Consider the following 21,311-nt stretch of genomic DNA (forward strand, 5'->3'; position numbering starts at 1 on the left):
GATCACAAATTAGTAATCTATTAATAAACTGAACTTTTTCACAATATACTTAAATAGAACTCAAAGCAAAATTAAATAAAGAAAAAAGTACAACTGAACCTTAACTAAACATGAGTCCACATAAAAGAGCCATTTATAATACTTCAAAGAGAACAATAAAAATAGGTATGTTTAAAGTTAATTCCATTTATTTATTTTCCCTGAAAGGTAAAAGGGGGAAACATAGATACCATGATTGGCAACAAGACGATAGTGAGTCAGTGCAGATTCACAACTCTGGAGGACTCCAATGCCAGCCCAGTATCTGTAACCCTGTAAAACAACTTCATGTGAGGAGACAGCAGTTTCACATACTTCAGTGGCATTCTTCGTGGAACAAATAAAGCTAAGCCTGCTCAGAATTTTGCTGTCATTTGACCCAAGTACACTAACACCTTACTTATGCTAAGTTTTAAGTTTTGAGGTAATTTATTCAGCAACTTCAACAAGCAGGCCATAGCTAAGAACAAGGAAATAAATAATATAGTTCCCAGAACAATCAAAATAGATGTCATAAACTTTATTTTTGAAGTGTGTGCATTTTATTCATGAGAAAAATTATAAGGGCTTTCACTTAGAACCAGTTTTAATCTTAGACACAATTTTGTAACAAAAATGAGTTAATCTTCCAAATTAGCAAAGAAAAAGTAACAAATTGGCAAAATAGGGAAAATGAGACTACTAGAAGCAGGCACAGTGTCACTAGCAATAACTGACCAGAATAAATGGGAACACAACTAATCATGAAGAGCAGAAAACACAAAGTAGAGTTCTCTGGAGTCATTCTGCATAAATAACTTCATGAACTTTTACAATCCTTAGGGCATTGTTGAGAAATAATGTATAATATTTCATGTTCTTATTCTGTAGCCACTATTTACAAAATTTTGAAAACTAAAAATTTTTTTTTAAATTTGTGATCATCTAATCTAAAAAATGATTCTGACAAATAATTCCAACTCAGAGAAAATTTAAAAACAGCCATTTAACAGATCTCTGTTTTTAGAGGCAATCAGCCAAACTAATCATTTTAAAGAAAAATTGTGGACTCCACCAATTTTCATTTACATGTAGATTCCATCTGTTACACCCATTAACAAGAATGTGAAGGAAGTTCAACTGAATATTTGGTCTTAATTAATACAAGCAAATCTTGATTAGTAAAGCTGAAAAAGTTGTGGCCACTGTAAACCACAAATTCCTGATACTTAATGTTATTAGCTTTCCACTAAAGTCTACTTACCAAAACCATGTGGGCTATTAAATTGCCCCCAAGAGCTCCAAATGTATAATATACAAGAGCCTGTAAAAGAACAAAAAATGTTTAACTGGACATAGGCACACATTTATTCAATTCAAATTGTAATATGCAATAAAGTTTAATAGTATTACCTTTGCCTGACTTGAATTAACACCAAGTCCAGAGGCATAGAGAAAGCCAAGAGCCTGAAATAATAAAAGTAAGAAATCTTCCTTTGGTCAAGGTTTATCTAAGACAGACACAGTTTTATATACTATGAAAAAAATGCAAGAGTCTTTAAATTCTAAAAGATTTGAATTTGTATGTACAAATGTGGAATTAATGAGCCTTAGAAAAGCATTCAGGGTTTTACACATTATACGATTAAATGTAACTTTTATTTTTTTTAATTTTTGATTTTAATTATTATTATTATTTTTTGAGACAGGGTCTCACTCTGTCATCCAGGCTGGAGTGCAATGGTGCAATCTTGACTCACTGCAACCTCTGCCTCCTGGGTTCAAGCAATTCTCCCACCTCAGCCTCCTGAGTAGCTGGGACTAAGTAGAGGTGCATGCCACTACGCCTGGCTAGTTTTTGTTATTTTTTGGTAGAGAAGGGGTTTCACCATGTGGCCAGGCTGGTCTCGAAATACTGACCTCAAATGATCCACCCTCCTTAGCCTCCCACACTGCTGGGATTACAGGTATGAGCCACTGCACCCGCCGCAATTAAATGTAACTTTAAACAAGACAAAAAGTTTAGCTTGAAGACAAATTAATATTAACTAGAAAGACAAAGCTGAATACATGCAAACATGACTTTTACTTAATCTTTATGAACAGCCATTATGAAGACAACTCCTGTTATTGGTACATCAGCATATTTCTCTACACAGAGAGGGATACACTATGAAAACGGACAAGAGATGAATTACCAAGATAAACTATACCACATATAAAAAGAGGTGGCAAGGGGTCAAGTTGAAGGGGTCAGGGGAGAAAGGCTGCTCTACAATGTTAGTGCACAAATGGTTTTCTAAAAATAAAAATAAAAAAATGGAACAAACAATTCATTGGTGAAGTTCAACCTTTTCAACCCTTTGCCTTCTGTGGATCATCCTTGATGGCAGGAAAGTATAAGCTAATGTGACAAAGGCAGGTGTGGCAGAGACTGAAGTGCTCACTGGAATCATGAACTCCTCTACATTTCCCAGCCTCTTGGCAGAATCACATGCCTGGGATATGGCTATCAGGGATGTAAGCCTGAAAACATCCTAATGAATCCTGAGGCCTCTTTTCTCACTTCATCATGGCTTGGAAGCTCTGTGTAGCAGTCAGTGTAGCTACATAACAGAAGCAGCCCACGACCAGGAGTCACTATTCAGAAAAGAGTGGCGCAAATAGGAGAGCTTCATAAAATCTAGCATAAGCAAGAAATAACTCTCTGTAGTGTTAAGCCACTGTGATTACAGGTTTTATTGCATCAACTAGAATTAATTTTCATGGAGAGAGTGCTTTGCAACATATAAAGTGCTGTGGCTTTGTAAGGTTCTAATATTAGATGGAACTGATGCCTTAAAAAGTAAAAACGCTCTTCAGAGCAGAATGCCTCTGGAAATAAAGAATATATATGTTAATTTTATATAAACTTATTCATGCAAAGAAGGGAAAAAGCTTTGAAAACAAAGGGGAACAATTAAGATATAATCTGTTTATAATAAAGTACCGAGGAAAGAGCTGCAGAATCGTTAGGTATTCAGTTCTAAGAAAATAACTGTTATGACTCCTGTTATTGTCTAAACAGTTTGAAAACAGACTTTCCTTGTGATTAGATATTTTGTTTATCTTTAAGCAAGTCTCACAGCTTGAATAAACTTGAATTATTGAAGGAATTTTAAATAAATATGATGGCTCCCTAAATCCAGTTGTCAATCTTAGGATTATTAATGGGGCAACAACCAGATATGTTATCAACTGATGTGATACAATGTAGAATACAGAACATCTCTTGTAATGTAGTCTAGCCAAAAATATTTTACTTGAGTTCATCAGCCTTTAGCTGTGACTTCCTATTGACAGGAAATACAGGTGATGAAGAAACAAACTAAAAGCCACCATGAAAAAACAAACAGAGGTAGGATATTCTGCAGAAAAACTGGCCCTATCTCTAATATAGACAAAAAAGGCATTGGGCTATACCAGATAACCAAATGTAGGATATAGTCCTGGACTGAATACTGGTCTGGACAAAACAGGTATAAAGAAAATTTTGGGGTTCAACATCATATGAACATAGTGTGGGTATTATATGACTTAAAATTTGCTGGGATGAAAAGGTGAAGTTCTAGAACAATACAGAGTGGTATCTCATTTTAATAAAAATATCATGTATATATACACAAAGAGAAAGATCTATTATAGAAGGATATGGACACACTAGTATATTATTACTCATATCTGGGTGGTACACATGTGATGTGTACTTCTTAGTTTTGTTAGTTTGCATTTCTAGTTTCCTATAATGAACATGTACTGCTTCTGTAATAAAATAGTTTTTTAAAAAAACACCAAGATTAACATGAGCTGCAACATCTGAACTTTAAAAAAAATGCAATGGTGAGTAATTTAAGATAAAAAATAATTATCTTCATATTTCATTCTATACAGATTGAATTTGGAAAAGTACAAATGTAATTGTGGCAACACACAATTGCAAAAATGTCTTCATTGATCATAAATGTTCCCAGACTAAGGAAAAAGACTATCCAAGAAGACAGGTAAAATGGTCAGGCACAAAACTGGTATTTAAAGATACTTTATCTTCCAGTCTGACTTTTTAAAAGAAGTCAGGACATAGAGAGTAAACTGCTTTTAAAAACAAGTGCTACATGCAGAGAGATTCTTCACTGAGAATGTACTTACAGTCTGTCCCTTGGGAGAACCTTCCTCAGTCAGCTTCTCAAACATCTCTCTTGCTGCCTGGATATTCTGTGTCAAGTAATCACCAAATAAAAGAGCATATGACACTCTCTCCAGGGCTTTGGTATGGTTCATACCTGCTGCCTTTTGAAGATACCGATATGCTCTTTAAATGTAAACAATTAAAATCAAATTAGTAATGTTCTGAAACTGCCAGGAAGGTTTTTTGATCTACTAAAATGCAGTATAAATAATTTCCTTATGTTACAAAACCCCTCCGATCATCTTTATTTTTTTTTGAGATGGAGTTTCGCTCTTGTTGCCCCAGATGGAGTGCAATGGCACAATCTCGGTTCACTGCAACCTCTACCTCCTGGGTTCAAGCAATTCTCCTGCCTCAGCCTCCCAAGTAGCTGGGATTACAGGCATGCACCACCACGCCTGACTAATTTTGCATTTTTAGTAGAGATGGGGTTTCACCATGTTAGTCAGGCTGGTCTCAAACTCCTGGCCTTAGCTGATCCACCCATCTCGGCCTCCCAAAGTGCCAGGATTACAGGTGTGAGCTACCACACCTAGCCACCCCTCTGATGATCTTATTTCTATTCAGTCATGTTACTTACATATGTAGATAACATCCTGATTTTATTTTTATTTTATTTATTTTTTTGAGACAGGGTCTTCCTCTGTTGCCCAGGCTGGAGTGCAGTGGTGTGATCACCACTCACTGTAGCCTCTCTACCTTCCAAGCTCAAGTGATCCTTCCACCTCAGCCTCCCAAGTAGCTGGGACCAGAGGTGTGCACCATCATGCCTGGCTAATTTTTTAAGTTTTCTGTAGAGACGGAGTTGTACTATATTGCCCAAACTGGCAGGATATTTTGTTTTTCATATAAGGTACCAGTTCTCCCTGTTATTCTCATATCTTGGAATAGTCTAATTATACTAATTCTAAAAACTTTCATTAAAAAAAGTTAACCAGATTTGCAATAAGAGAATTACAATATGACGGTGTATAGTATATGATTTAATAATAACTGTTGCAATTTTCTTTTTAAATCTTTGCAGGCTATAAAAATGTCAACTGAAATGAAAAGGACGTAAGATGTTATAAGATAATCACTTGTTATGTTTTTTCCAAGCACAAATTTCTAAATTCTAGTCAAAAATTACAAAGCAAAACCAAGAAACATTCTTGACAACAATTTTTTGTTTGTTTTGTAACATTTTGAATTCTAAATAGTATAAAGATTCTAGATTCTTAGAAACTACTACAACTTGAGTCAATCATTGCCATTTGACTCACTGTTTGTTATTGTAATCAGTATGTGTAACAATTTTACTTTAATAAACTAAAGTGTGGTAAAAGCAATGCCACTAATGCCCATAAGTCATGTTACGTTTTCTCGTAATGGAACTTGAAAGAAATCTTCTGTGTCTCTGGCAATCCATTTTTTAAAAAATGTAGTTGCTATGTGTCTCAGTAATGGCCTGTCTTGGGGGAAAAGTGGACTTAGCGGTGCTACCTACTCTCTTTTTTGGCTTTTCTTATTGCTTCCATTGAGGATTTTCATTCCAGTCTGATACATCATTTCTGCTTCCTGCATCTGCCGTCTCTTAGCAGCCTCTTCTTCAGCTAAAAACAAAATGTCAGATACATTTAAATGGATTTTAATTCTATGCCAATTATCAACCATCAGTATTTATTCTTTCTTTTGGGCAGTCATAGAAACATAATGAATGATCTTCCACTATTCTCAAATATGATTCTACAAACACTTAAATGTGGCCTTTACATGACAGAAGATAAAACTTAAAACAAAAAATATATATATAATTCATGGAAATCATTTTCTTACAGAAATACCAATACCAAGCCACTCTCAGAAGGTAGTTTTCTGTTAGTAATGCTAACTTTTTAAATATAATTCAACTAAAATTTCAGATTATATGCGACATGGTTTGGATCAATGTCCCACCAAATCTCATGTTGAATTGTAATCCCCAGTGTTGGAGGTAGGGCCAGGTGAGAGGTGACTGGATTATAGGGGTGGTTTTTCATGAATGGTTTAGCATTATTCCCTTGGTCCTGTTCCTGTGACAGTAAGTTCTCACAAGATCTGGTAATTTAAAAGTGTGGCACCTTGCTCCTCACCATCTCTCTCACTCCTGCTCCCACCATATGAGACAGCTGCATCTCACATGGTAAGTCTCCGGAGGCCTCCTCAGAAGCCAAGCAGATGCCAGCATCATGCTTCCTGGTCAGGAGGATGCTTCTATTTCTATAAATACCGGCTCTAATGAAATATGTATCTTTTGATGAGTTCTTACAGTAGCAAAATAACTTTTGAAAAGTCTGTAATAGTCAGCATCTTTATAATGACGTTTATACTAAAGATGGTTAAATAATAGACTATATTTGTCAAATGTTACCTTGGTATACCATATTTCACTCTAAGTATTTTTGAAAAGTTATTTTTCTTCTAATTACTATAACCTTCTCCATAATGGCCCAGTTTCCTTTACTGCCAAAAAAAAAGTTAATTAATTTACCAACCTGCCCTGAAGAGTTTAACCAAACAACCTGTATATACCAATGGAAAACCATCTCTAAATAAAATGTGAGTGTGACTTGACAGCCTGAAAATAAATATACCACATGCTTCCCACTCTTAAATCCACTCTTTAAGGCTATATAACCACATCAGCAACGCTGGCCATTTTTGATGAATGTGGAAAAAGATGGCTAGAAAAAGGCCTTAAAAACATTGCCCTAGACATATAGCAATGAGGACCTGCCTCCTCCTGAGCAATACTTACTTTCACAAAAGCCCCACTTTTCATCTGCTTTGTAGTCATAGGTTGTAGCACACCACAGTCTGCCATCTTCCCTCCCATCTGATGTACATTCATCATATTCCTTATCTAGGAAAAGAAAAGGGAAGTGGCAGGGCTCCCCATGTGCTGTGCCTTCAATGGCGGTCAAAGCTGGAATGACAAGAAATAAAAATCTAAACATGAACAACACCTCTGGTACTCATGGATTCAATACCATCAATTTTAGCTGTTAGAATTTGAAGGCAAAGAGAAATGATGCCCGATTTATAACTGGCAACATAAAAGGGCTAGCAATGATTTTGATTAGGGAGGACTTGGTTTAGTTAATTTAGTGAGCATGGCTAGCTGACTACTTAGCATCCGTATCTAGGTTAGACTTTCTGAAGTTCCTGATATATAACCTTAGAATATTAAAAGTCTACTGTAAAACTCCTGCCCAACAAGAAAGTCAAAAATAAAGCAAAATGCAAGTGAATCAATTCTACTGCTCAGCACAGCTCTCCTTTCTTCTGAATGCTGTAAGTCAATTTCTTCAGTAATACAGAGGTATACAAGGAAAATGCTCCCCAAGGCAAAGTTAACCACTCACATACTCCTCTGCAATTCTGTGGCATTTTATCAGAGTACTTATCACATGTATGGAAGTTACTTCTTTACCATACTCTAGTTCCCACTGGACTAAGCTTGTTAAGGGTAGAAACTGCATCTGCAATTTATTCTATACATTATTTCCGAGTATCTGTTAGGTGTTGAAAATTATGCTAGGTGCTAGAAATGAGATGGATCAGAGGCCTTTGCTACGCAGAACTTACTGCCTAGCCAGGAAGAGACATTAAGCAAATGTGTAATGGATGCTATAGAAAGGAAAGCCTTCCCTCTCAGGAACTGAGGTTTCAATTGAACCTCAAGAGTGTGCAGGAGTAGCACTGAATCAAAGGCTCTGGGGTAGGGTGGGTAGAAGTACTCAAACAGACAGGTGCTAAGGTGGCAAGAGTCAAATGAGTGGCAAAGTGGACAAGAGAAGAGACTAAAGAGGATGAGGAAGCCAGACTGGAGAAGACCTTGCAAGTCTTAATAAGGAGTTTGAACTTTTATCCTGAGAACAACGGAAACTCAATGAAAAGTTTTATGTAGGAGTGACACGTTCACATTTTATTAAAAGAGTGGAAAGTACGTAAAAAGTAAGGCTGGATGCAAGGTGACCAGTTTAAAGGTTGTAACAGTGGTCTGAGAGGCAATGTAGCCCAGAGATGGAGAATGGAATGGAAGATGTGGATGTACTCAAGCAATGCTAAGGAGGTAGATATGGTACTACTTTCTAGATGTGTGGACAAGTGGAAAGTTGAGTGAAGGAAGACACCAGGTATTAGGCTTTAGGGGCGAACAGATGGTTGCCCTTACTAAGATACAGAACTCTACAGGAGGAGTAGATTACTGGGTAGGTACTGCTACATTCAAGGTGGCTACTAAACACAAACACACAAAAAACAAAGAAAAAACCCCACAAAAAACAGCAAAACAAAACAAAACAAAACAAAAAAACAAAACACAAGTGAAAATGTCTTAGACATGTTTTAGTTGTAGTTAAAAAAAAATTTCTCCAGTACACAGGTTAACACTTGAATTCAAGGGTATGCATAAGAATGCTGCATGAGAGGTATATGAGAAGACCAGAGGTCCAGGACTAAGCCTAAAAATCATACACCATAAGTATGAGCCTATGCCAACTTCCACTGGTCGCTTTTACATGGAAAATTTAATTGGGTAGCAGAGCTCAGTGATGAAGGGTATTGGTTCTGGAGTCAGAATATTTGATGCAAACCCTACTACTTCTTAGCTATGTACTTTGAGCAAATTATTTAATCTCTTAAGATTACTTAGAGATAACTTCCTTATCTCCAAGTAGGAATAACAGTCCTTATTGCATTGGGTTATTTGCAAAGACTGTCTGAGAGAATACATGTGAAGGACTCATTATGGTGCCTATCACTTTAGGTAATAGGAGTCCAAGAGATGACAGGTGCTATTATTATTATGGGCACCCCTGCTCTGAAGGCTAGAAACTATCCCTTCTTTCTTTCCAGTATAAAAAAAGACATATCCTATGATACTAATTCAAAAAATATTTTCAATAAGTCATGAAAGACAAAATGAATTTCAAATGGTTTATACCAAGTAAAGTCATTCATCATCCTGGTAAAAAGAGGCAAATAACTTCTTTACCTTTGCTTTGTCTATGTTTTAAAGAAAGGATCTCTAATGCAATGTATAGGCAAAGAATCCTTTAGCAACAACTTCAGAGGAGTCATTCTGACTACAGAATTTGAAAAGGACATCCCTATACACTGATACTAGATCCAAATCTGCTGCTGCTTTAGAAAGACAGTCTCTGAGCTAGGTACGGTGGCTCATGCCTGTAATCCCAGCACTTTGGGAGGCTGAGGCAGGTGGATCACTTGAACCCAGGAGTTCAAGACCAGCATGAGCAACATGGTAAAACCCTGTATCTACTAAAAATCAAAAAATTAGCTGGGCCTGGTGGCAGACACCTGTAGTCCCAGCTACTTGGGAAGCTAAGGTGGGAGAATCGCTTGAACCTGGGAGGCGGACATTGCAGTGAGCTCAGATTGTGCCACTGCACTCCTGCCCAGGTGATACAACAAGACTCCATCTCTAAAAAAAAAAAGAAAGATAGTGTCTGTAGAACTGCCGTTTGTAAACCTGAATTTGAAATTAAATAGCAAGAATGGTTTAAAAGAATACTTCTATGATAATAGAAATCTTTGTCTTAAAAACAAATAGTTTATCATAGGAATTCTATAGTTTGCCAAAACTTGTATTTTCTAAATGTTTCAAATATATGAAATAATTCCCTTTCATGTGATGAACGATACAACAGAAAAGAAACTGGAGAGAGTAAAAAAATTTTTGACAACAAAAGGTTTTAATTTACTGCTGATTCAGTACTGATATAAGCAGAAAGAATCCCCAGGAGGTACCTGCTTCATCCATTTAGTCAAAACTGCAACCTGTTAAAATAATTCATTAGTGAGTTACTACAAAGAAAATTTGTTTCTCTCCGCTACCTTCTCCAAGGGAGATCACAATATGGAAAGTGTTACTACCTTCTAAATTTGTTTTAAAATCTTTCAGAAGTTATTGATTCCTCCCTAGTTTCAAATCAATTATCTCAAACAGAAATTCCTCACAATAGTTTTAATTTCAGTTAATTTTCTTTCTATGGAGAAATTCTGCAATCATTTCAAAGCCATTTTTTTAAAAACCTCCAAAGAACAGCATCAATTTCAAAAACCAACCAATCACTGCTCTGGTATAATGAAACTGACAGGTTATGCAATTTAAATTAGTGATAACCAGTAATAAAATCTGACACCATGAAAAGGGAAAAATGTGTTCTCAGTTCCTCAGCTTCATGTAAAAATTCATGTTTTCTAGATAATGAATCATATTTTGGCTCTACAATAACGACACAGTATCCCAATCTATTTAGATCTCAAGAGTAAGATATTTATAGTACAAAATTTATTGTAAAAATGAACAGACTTCTTTACACTTAAACTGGTAAGAAATTTGTTCTTGCAAAGTCAATTAAAATCAGTTAGGAAAGTTAGAAAAAGTAAAAAGCAAAGAGGGGCATTCAGTAATATCTACTAGAATGTAAAGGTCCATATCTTCAGATCTAGCTTTTCTACTTCTAGGATGTTTACTTAAAAAGTGCTCCCACAAACACACAAAGAGATTATGTGCAACAGAATACTTGTACAGCACCCTAATTTTAAAAACATAAAACCAAATGAATGCAAAGATCTACTGATAGGAAACTGGGTAAATCAACTAGGGGGCAGCCATTAAATGAAAACTTGGCCATGGCGAACTGGGAAGGAATTAAAGGTCCCCAGAGAGCAGTGGAGCCGGGGAAGAGGATCAAAGGCTGAGTCCTGAGGGAAGCTCATGCTTCATGATCAGACAAATTCTAAGGAACCAGCAGCCAACTGAAGAAAGTATCTTTAGGGAAAAGAACAATACTAGTGAGGGGTTCATTAAGATGAGGACCAGGAACTAACCGAGTATTTGGCAATTAGTATGTGACTGGTAGAAAAGGGTAGATTTAGTAGTCTGGAGGAGGCTCCAGACTTGCTGGAGCTGATTAGAGAACAGGAAGCGAGAAAGCACAATCAGTGATTATAGAGAACCCTTTCAAAGAATGATGCCACAAAGGGGAGTAGAGAAATGGAATGGTAGTTGGAGGGGAACTAAGGGACATAAGGCTTTTGTTTTTAATAGATAAGATATTACAGTATCCTTGAACACTGAAGGAAAGAATCCAAGAGATAAAAAGGTCAACATGGCTAAAATGCTGATACACACACACACACACACCCCTATATATACATAGAATTGAAGGTTAGGGGAATATAAACACATCTTTTCTTCACTTTTAATTGTAAAATCAAAACAAAAAACTAAAGGCTAATTTCTTGATCTATACAGATAAATACAAATAATTTAGCTTTGCCAATTTCTCATTTTAAGAACTTTTACAATTTACATGGGTGTTGTTTAAATAAGAAAATTACCTATTTAATCACGCTGTCTGTCTGACAATCTGGCAATTCCAAACACAGACTACTAAGTACCATATGAATCAAATATACCTGTAGTCAAAGATAGCTTAGAAACAATTAATGTTAAAAAGCTACCAACCTCAAGACAACTGTCATAGTGTTCATCAATTTTAGTAAACATCAAGCAAACGACTGTCACTAGAAAAAAAAAATCTCCCAAGGACTAAGAACAAAGCACCACTATACATGATTCAAAGTAAACATAAAGTACTTGATTTAAAATAAATGATATAGGCCAAATAAAGAAGTATTTTACTGCTGTCTGGGAATATGCTATAGCAACATTTTGGGAAAAATACCACTGGTATGTAATTTGCTACAGACTGCTTTCACCAAAAGTTAAAAACTGCTAAACATGGTCTAGAAACTATCTTTGTAAATAAACGCACACTATTCAAACCACTGCTTTAAGATGAGAACGTATTTTTCAGAAGATGTATTCAAATGTTAAATGAACAAAACATAACATCAGAGCTCGTACAGAGCTCAGCTCTGTGAGAAGCAACTAATCATTTTAAAATAGAGAAAGAAGCACAAGCACTGGCCCATGTGCCCAGAATAAAGCAGCAAACTTCATAATAATTAGGTGACAGGTACTGTCAAAAACCATCCAGAGTAAAAGTTCCTCAGGAAAGCTGCTATTTAAGAACAGTGGGTTTCTCTAAACAACAGCTTTAAAGATAGGCGAGCTTTAAAAGCTCTGGTATGGCTGGAATCTACAAGGATGGTCTAAAGGAGTTTTCTTGCACAAATAATTTTCTTGTAAAATCAAATCAAACCAAAGAAAGAACAATAACAACAAAAAGCCTTTTCATTAAAGTCAAGACCTGTTGCAGGTAACTGCCTATGTTTTCTGTCTTCTGTTTAATCTGATTGCTAGGTTAAATAAAGGTTGTTCCTTCCCTGCCATCCCCACTTAAGCAACAATGAAGTAGAAATGCCATTCTATTGCTCAACAATTTGTTTACTTCAGAACCCAATTTTAAGCAAGCGGTTAAGTTTAAACTCAGTTCCTTTTGTGCCATTTGTAATACATCAAGATGCTGATTATTCTATTTTTCTTTTTTATTGCTATAAGGATGTGTTTGTTGCAGAGACAAACAGTAAGAAAGTATACAAAACTAAAGATAAATGACTGTTCTCTTTACCTGTCACTTCAAGTTCTTTCTTTCTAGAGGTAATAACAGTGAAAAAAGAAGTTCTGGCCTTTTTTCATTTGCAAACTTATTTGAAAAAATGGCTTCTTTTCACATAAAGGATTTGTGATCGTTAATTTTGTGTGTCAACCTGGCTGGGCCTTAGTGCCCAGATATTCAGGATAACATTGTTTTGGATGTTTCTATGAAGGTGATTTTTGGATGAGATTAATATTTAAATTGGTGGACTTTGAGTAAAGCTATTATCCTCCATGATGTGGGTGGACCTTGCCCAATCAGTTGATGGACTGAGTAGATAGAAGACTCACCCCCATAAAGAAGAAATTCTGCTAGCAAATGGCCTTTGGTTCTTTTTCTCTGGAGATTGTGACTAATACAGAATCATACTAGCTGAATTACTTTTCAATATGACATGTATCATTGACATTCTTCTAGGTGGCAGACAGGCAGACTGCCTCATTACTGATTCTGAACCACTTCCCTAGGTGATAGTTTCAGAATTCTCCCTGTCTTCTGAAAATGCTTCTGCTCTTCTGATGCAGGCAATACTTCTTCCTGAGGACCCAGGTCCTGAAGGTGCAGCCACCATCAGATCTGACCACAAGGAACAAACATGAGGATGAAGCTAGTCTACTGAGGAGCTGAAAAGGAAAGAAAGGGAGAGCTGGAGTCCCTGATGGCACAGCTCCTGAACTGCCTATCTGTATAGTTCTGGTTACATGAGCCAAATAAAACTCTGGTTCTGCCATTATCTGATGGACTTTTTAATGTGCAACAAAACATGTTCCTTTTAAAATGGCTATGAGTATTCTATAATAGGAAATACCAAAATGTAATCATTCCCCTTATGATGGCCATTTAATTATTCATTATCAACACATTTATTGAGATGATATGCAGAAAATAGCACAGAAAGCCTGACTAGTTACCCTTTGAAAGACTGCTTATCACGTCCACTATCTGGGAACTTAGATATTGGAAGGGTTCCCCCCATTCTAACTTATAGTGACTCATGAAGGTTAAACTGTACAAACACATGGTTTACACTCAACATCTATTTTCCTTCTGGGAGTCTACAATTTTGGTACATGCTAGCAGAGCGTGATTACAAGACTAGTTTCCAATAAAAACTCTAGGCATTGGATCTTTAATGAGCTTCCCTGGTAGACAACATTTCATATACGTTGTTACAATTTGCTGCTGGGGGAATTAAGTGCATCCTGCATAACTCCTGTGGGAGAGGACCCTTGGAAGCTTCTACCTTGTTTTCTCCAGAGTTCACCTCATGTACCTTGCACCTGTGCTGATTTTGCTTTGCCCCCTTTTGCTGTAATAAATCACAGCTGCGATGACAACAATATGTCAAGTCCCCTAACCAAATCTTTAAAACTGAGGATGGCCTAGGGGACTCCTGACACAGTTGCATCAGAAGTGGGATTTGCTAGAATGACTCTGACTCACTGATACATGGTGAAAGTGTTGTTTGGGAAGAGGAATGATCAAAGGGTAGAATATGATGAATCTTTGGGGCCTGGGTGGTTATGGAGTCATCCATGGTATGAAGCAGTAGATGAGCTGCTGTTTGTTCTGAGAGCCACAGAATCTTAAAGTGATAGATTCAGCTCCAGGAAAGCTGGCTTGCTGGATGCCCTTGACTACGTTTAGTCCTGCTGGCTTAACTTGAGGGGAAAAAAACAGTGTAGTGTAGGTGAGGCCTGTGGTTTTTGTTCTCTCCTCTAGATGGGAAGCAAAAGGGCCCCCAAATTCCCAAGGATGAGCCAAACCAAAAATGTTAAAAAGTTTGCACTGCTCTCTTTTCTATGCAGGGGGAAAAAGTTAAATCTGGTTTGGAACAAAATTTTAGATAAACCAGAAAAAACAAACAAACAAACAACAACAACAACAGACCGGGGACAGGTAACAATCCAGTAGTTTTTTTCAGCCTGGCTGCTGCTCTTGCTACATCTTCTCCTGCCTCCCTTTCTCTACTGCATTCTAGGATCTTCCCTGGCAGCTGTAATGTTAAAACTACAAACACTGAATTTACTGCTAGAAGGCTGAGTGAACTGTAGTGGGGTGGGGTAGGGAGGGGAAGAAGAAAATTTTAAAATGGCTTTGTATTTTGTGGCTATTGCATCTAGATGTATTGTAAAAAATAATATAAAATGTTAAACACTTGTAATTTCATAAATATCAGAGGAATAATCCTGATCGGGGGAAGCTGCAAAAAAAGAAAGGTGTTAGTGGGACACAACTTCCTTGCTTTTTACTGCCAGTGGAATTTGAACTCTTCTGAGTTTTGGAAACAGAACATCTGTATAACTGATGGTTTCTACTATGGAAGATGTGGAGCTCTGCTTCTTGGAGCTGCTGAAGAAAGGAGACAATAAGAAAAAAACAGGTGATCTAGAGATGGAGATATACTTTTGGAGTTTTAAAAAGCAAATTTTAGTTTGCTAATGGGTTCTTGTGAAAGCACAGGTCCGCCCCTTAGATGTGAATTATTTTCTAGCCTGATGAGTACATTTTGGAGTGGATCAATTTAGACTGATGACAAGTCAAAAGATGGTTTGGAAAAGACTTGCTTATTACATGGACTTGCTGGCCCTGCAGTACCTCACCTCTGTTGAGGAAGAAACGTCTCTGGCTTTTTTTGAATCCTGAATTCACAGATCTTGATTGCCTGGACTTGATTCTAAGCTACAACCTAATACTGTCTGGTAAAGGCTTTCAATCTCAGTGTGAGCTGGGTTGAACTTAAAGCAGGCACAGGTTCAATGAGCAGAAAAGACTCTGCAACGTCACACTTGGGACACCTCTCTGTGGACCCCTAAGCTGTGAAAAAACCATGAATGCTTGGCTAGAAAACCTTAGTCACATACAAATGGTCCTAGGAAAAGGCTTGCTCTCTGATGAGACCACCTGAAATCCAGCTGCTGATTGGCTGTATCTTTCTGAGAAAGAGACTGACAGCATTCTTGTGATTATTGCCAAAAGCTGCAAGCTGTGAGAGGGAACATCATAGGCAGTGTAACCCTCTACTCACTCCTGACAGGTTGATTGGACTCCTGACCCTGTCTGGCTTTCCTGATGAGTTCAGTCTGCAACAAGGCACTGGCAACTCGACTCTGCTTCCTTCACTTTTCTCCTGCTACACACACCTCAGTGAGATCTGATCATTTAAGGGCAGTATCCTCAGAAGGAAATGATATTTTCTTTCCTTTCCTTTCCTTTCCTTTTTTGAGTTGGGGTCTCACTCTGTTGCTGAGGTTGAAGTGCAATAAGTGATTATGGCTCACTGCAGCCTCAACCTCCTGGGCTCATGCAATCCTCCTGCCATGGCCTCCTAAAGTCTTCCTAAAGGACTACAGTCATGAGCCACTGCACCCAGCTGGGATTGATCTCTTCTAGGTTATTCACTGGATAAATGATTGGGTGAAAGAAGTGGGAGGATATGTAAACCCACTTTTCAAATTTCTAAAACTGCAGGTTTTTTTGTCCTGGCTTATTTCTGAACATGTCTTTCTGGTTAAGTTGTATAAAAATGTTTTTCTGTGAAGATGTTTTGCCCCTCTTGCACACAACCCCTCCAAACAAAAGATATGGATGAGAGTATGAGAAAATCAAAAACATGTAAGATTTTGACTTCTGAATGTAAACACCAATTTTCTAACAACTAAGGAAAATAACCCAAAAGCCCTGAACCTGGGGAGGCATGGGGAAGGGTAAGGGGATAAAACATCTTTGTTTTTCAAAATGTTTCTAGAACCTTCCACCTCTTCCTAAAGGAAAACTCTCTGTGCACCTTCCAAGCCATTGAGAGTGCTTTGAATTCATACTGCTGAGCCAACGATCCTGAAAGGGCTATGAAATAGCACGAGGTGGCCCAGCCCTGGCACTTTCCACATAGAAAACCTCCAGATGCTGTCTACACTCATGAGGTGGATGGACTGGTATCACAGACACCAAAACCATCTGGAACTGACTGGCAGTCCCTTCCAAATCAAGGACTGGACTAAATTATTTAGGCTAGACTGAAAACTCGAAAACAAGACTTCCATGGTGCAAGGCCACACTGTAATGCCTAACTAATGTATGTTCTGTTTAAGATGCCCCAACAACTGTAAACTCTTTGCTTCCAGGTTACCATGTGTACCCTCTGGGACTGAACTTTTTTTTTGGGACAGAGCCTCGCTGTGTTGCCCCGGCTGGAGTGAAGTGGCATGATCTCAGCTCACTGCAGCCTCTGCCTCCCAGGCTCAAGGAATTCTCATGCCACCATACCCAGCTAATTTTTTATATTCTTAGTAGAGATGGAGTTTCGCAATATTGACCAAGCTGGTCTCGAACTCTGGCCTCAAGTGATCCGCCTGCCTCAGCCTCCTAAAGTGCTGGGATTACAGGTGTGAGCCACCGCGCCTGGACTGGGACTGAACTTCTTGTACTCTGACTCTCATGACACTGCCTCCGCCATGGAAAGGTTTTAGGTCAGCTTCCACTTACTAGGCCACAGTTGGGCTGTGCCTGAATTGATTTAAAAAAAAAAAATACAGAAACTTAAGACCATGTAAAAAAAAGTAGGTAAAATATTTTTTAAAAAAGATAAAAAGATTAAAAATGTTAATATAGGAACTTAAGATGGAAGCTTATTGTTTTTCTAAGATAGACTATTATGATAAATGGGAATTGTTTTAACTGGCTATGTCTAGGCCACCTAAAGGGCATACCTAAAATCAATACTGCAGGCTGGTCTTACTACTATCTGGGACTTATTGGTAAGTCTGCTGTAAAGATGACTTGGTCAATGATGTAGGGAGGAGACTGTGCAGAGAAGAGTTAACAAAACAGGCGTAAATTTCTCTCTTTGAGAAGGTCGGCTTACAAGATTGGCCCTTGGTTGGCAGCTGGAAACTTAGATTTCTGGAGAGTTCCCACCATCCTAACAGATAAGAGTGACTCACCCACACTGTACAAACAACATGATTTATGTTGAACACCTGCTTTCCTTCTGCAAGTTTGGTACATGCCAGGAAGAGATGGCCAACTTAACCAGTCCCCAATAAAACTCTACGTCTCTAATAAGCTACCTTATCTCTAATAAAGAAAATGTTTTCTACATTTCACGTGTGTTAGTTATCCTAACTTGTTGCTGCGGGATTTAAGCACTCCCTGTATGACTCCTCTGGGAGAGGACCCTTGAAAGCTTACATCTGGTTTCCTCTACACTTCATTCTATGCTTTTCCTACGCTGATTTTGCCTTGTAGTCTTCCACTATGACAAACGATAGCTGTGAACACAACTCTATGCTCAGTCCTTTGAGTCAGCATAGATTTACTAGGAACACTTCCTACCAAATTACTAAACCTGATGGTGTGGTCTTGGGGTTCCCCAACGCAATTGGGAATAAGTATGAAATGTTCAAGAAATAGCAACAGGACAAGTATGGCTGGAGTCACATGAGTAAAGGGGAGTGGTAGAAGAGGAAGGTGGAGAGACAGGAGGGGCCTGATGTCAGGCTTTGTGAATAGAAGTTTGGATTTTATTTTGAGTAGCCAGGAAGCCACAGGAGGTTTCTGAGCAGGAAGGAGGCTGTCTGGTGGCTGTTAGGGAACTGATAGTGGGGGAAAAAGCAAAAGGAGGGAGGCTAGATAGGAAGCTCTTACATACAGTAAACACTTTGATTATCCTTGTGTAGTTCAGGAACTACTTCAGAAAGGAGAAACCCACATTTATTTTTAAGAATGAATGGAAATTTGACAGTGGATTTGGGCAAGGGAATGAAGAAGGCATCCTAAGCAGTCGGGAGTACCTATACAAAGGTCCAGAGGCATAAACTGTATGTTGCATTTGAAGAACAGTAAAGGGTTTTGTATTGATAAAAAGGCTACTTAGGGGAGGGATACACCGAAGACTGTGAATCATGCTAAGGAGGGCATACTTCATCTCTCAAGCAAACAGGGAGGTAATGGAGGGCTGTAAACAGGAGAGTTATGAGGTCAAATTGTTTGAGAAAGATTAATATGGCAGCAACATGATTGAGAGCCTGACAAAGGGAGAAAGTTTCAAAGTAACTGTCACATAACCCAGTTCTAGTGTAGCTGGAACTGTACACAGAGATGTACATATGCAAATTATGTTATATATTATATATGCGTAAGTACATAAGCCTTTTCATGTATTAAGAATATATTAAAAACAAGTCTAAATCATTATTGAAAAGTGAAAACAAACTGATACAAATTAATCTAAATGTTTGTAAAGTTCTTGATACAACCAGATAATTATTTGTGATTTTAAAACACTGTATTATTACAAATCCCTAGCAAAATCTATACTGAGGATAAGAAGGACCATAAAGTAATCTTTGGCTGCATTCTGTGGTCCCATGGTTCATGGTAAGGGTCACTGTTATTTTGAAACTATATATACATATTTATTATGATAAAACAATATAACATTAATGTCATTAGGTACTAAGATTTCCAGCACCAGCGAAATGAGACAACATAAAAGGAGCAAAAACCCTGATGAAGTGGAAAGGACTTGCAGCAGACCTGTAATCTGTTCTTTCTTCTCAATGGCCCAAAACAGAGCAAGCAGATACAACTCTCTAACCATGACAGAACCACCTTAGAAATATGCTAAAGAGAGACCTGCTGGCAAACACACTGAAGGTATTTACTATTGGAAGAGTCCTTACTTATGAAATGCTTCAGCAGGATGAACTTGATCTGTCTATACTACTCATTATACAAAAACCTGGGATGTACATAGGCATGACTCTAGGAAGTATCACATACACTATGTAATTATCAGAGAAGAAACCGGTGATATTTCATGTCGGAAACAGCTTCCTTTCATGGAAGTGACACTCCATAGGCATCACTTAGAGGCCTCCAGAATTGAAATCTGGGCTGGGGCACAGTCTAACTGAGGAAATAAAGGACCCGAGAGAAGCTCTGGCAGTCACAGATTTCTCTACACCCTGCCTGTGTCTTTGAAAATATTTCCCAAGCTTTATACTTGGTTAAGATCTGATTCTGATAAGTTCAATTTGTCAATCTGATCCTTTGTTGTTTAGCCTGTAATATTTCAGTCATCAGTATGAAATATGCATTTCCTAACCCAATACACCAAAAAGGCCTACAAGCAATGACAATTTAGCAATGCATATCCCTGGTGCTTATAGTATCTAACCCACTAAAAGGAATTTGGGTTCCTTGGAGAAATAGCTGACATTCATCTCTGGGTCAAGAAATGTACAAAATGAGTTTAAGACATCCTTGTTCTGCCTGGGGAAAAAAAAAGTTTTGAAAGATCACCAGGATCTAGTCAAAAAGACAAAGGAATGATTACCAGTGACCAAAAAGGGAATAATTTGAGCAATCAACAAAAAAGAATGATTGTGATAGAGTTAAACATAAATATAATCACGTGACACATCATGACTAGGTCAATGACAAACTGTGTATACCATGGTGGTCCCATAAGATTATAATGAAGCTGAAAAACTCCTATTATCTAGTGATGTCCTAGTCATTATAACATTGTAGCACAATCCATTACTAGTGTTTTCATAGTGAAACTAGTGTGAATAAACCTACTGCACTTCCAGTTGTATAAAAGTGTATTACATACAATTATGTACAGTACATAATTGACAGCGATAATAAACACCTATATTACTGATGTACATATTTACCATACTTTTACTTTTGATCCTTATTTTAGCATGTACTCCTACTTATTTTTTTTTTTAAAGCTAACTGTAAAACAGCATTAGGTGGGTCCTTTAGGAAGCATAGGCATTGTTATCATAGAAGATGACAGTTCCATGCCTGTTAATGCCCCTGAAGACCTTCCAGTGGGACCAGATGTGGAGGTGGAAGAGAGTGATATTGATGATCCTGACCCTGTGTAGGCGTAGGCTAATGTGTATGTTTGTCTAGTTTTTAAAAGGATTTTAAAAATAGAAAAAAGCTTATAGAATAATATATAAAGAAAGAAATATTGTTGTAAAGCTGTATGTGTTTGTATTTTAAGCTAAGTGTTACTACAAAACAGTCAAAAAGCTAAAAAATTTATAAATGAAAATATAAGTTTATAAACTAAAAAAGTTACCTAAACGAAGGTTAATTTACTATTGAAAAAAGTTTTGAAGATAAATTTAGTGTAGCCTAAGTGTACACTGTTTACAGCAGTCAGTGTACAGCAACACCCTAGGCCTTCACATTCACTCATCACTCACCACTCACTCACAGACTCACCCAGAGTAACTTCCAGTCCTGCAAGTTCCATTCACGGGAAGTGCCCCACAGACAGGACCACTTTAAAATCTTTTAAACCATATTTGTATGTGCCTTTTCTATGTTTAGATAGATTTAGATATACGCATAATTATCACTGTGTTACAACTGAGTACGATATTCAGTACAGTTAACAAGCTGTAGAAGTTTGTGGCCAAGCAGCA

General features: G+C 37.5%; 1 protein-coding gene across 2 annotated transcripts in view; it reads right to left on the reverse strand.

The window, feature by feature from the left end:
- SEL1L (SEL1L adaptor subunit of SYVN1 ubiquitin ligase) overlaps positions 1-21,311 on the reverse strand; it is a 57,176-nt gene that overhangs the window by 24,530 nt on the left and 11,335 nt on the right. The window contains exons 4-9 of one of the 2 annotated variants that reach the window (XM_012476905.2): positions 7,020-7,187; positions 5,730-5,835; positions 4,204-4,366; positions 1,432-1,485; positions 1,283-1,342; positions 231-312 (exon numbers count right to left, since the gene is read on the reverse strand). In XM_012476905.2, the coding sequence (XP_012332328.2) occupies positions 231-312; positions 1,283-1,342; positions 1,432-1,485; positions 4,204-4,366; positions 5,730-5,835; positions 7,020-7,187 (633 nt within the window). The remainder of the gene's footprint in view (positions 1-230; positions 313-1,282; positions 1,343-1,431; positions 1,486-4,203; positions 4,367-5,729; positions 5,836-7,019; positions 7,188-21,311) is intronic. The other variant, XM_012476906.2, reaches the window with a different exon arrangement.

This window comes from Aotus nancymaae, unplaced genomic scaffold (assembly GCF_030222135.1).
Source record: "Aotus nancymaae isolate 86718 unplaced genomic scaffold, 86718_ANA_hifiasm-v0.15.2.pri h1tg000011l, whole genome shotgun sequence".
NCBI classification, from domain to species: Eukaryota; Metazoa; Chordata; class Mammalia; order Primates; family Aotidae; genus Aotus; species Aotus nancymaae.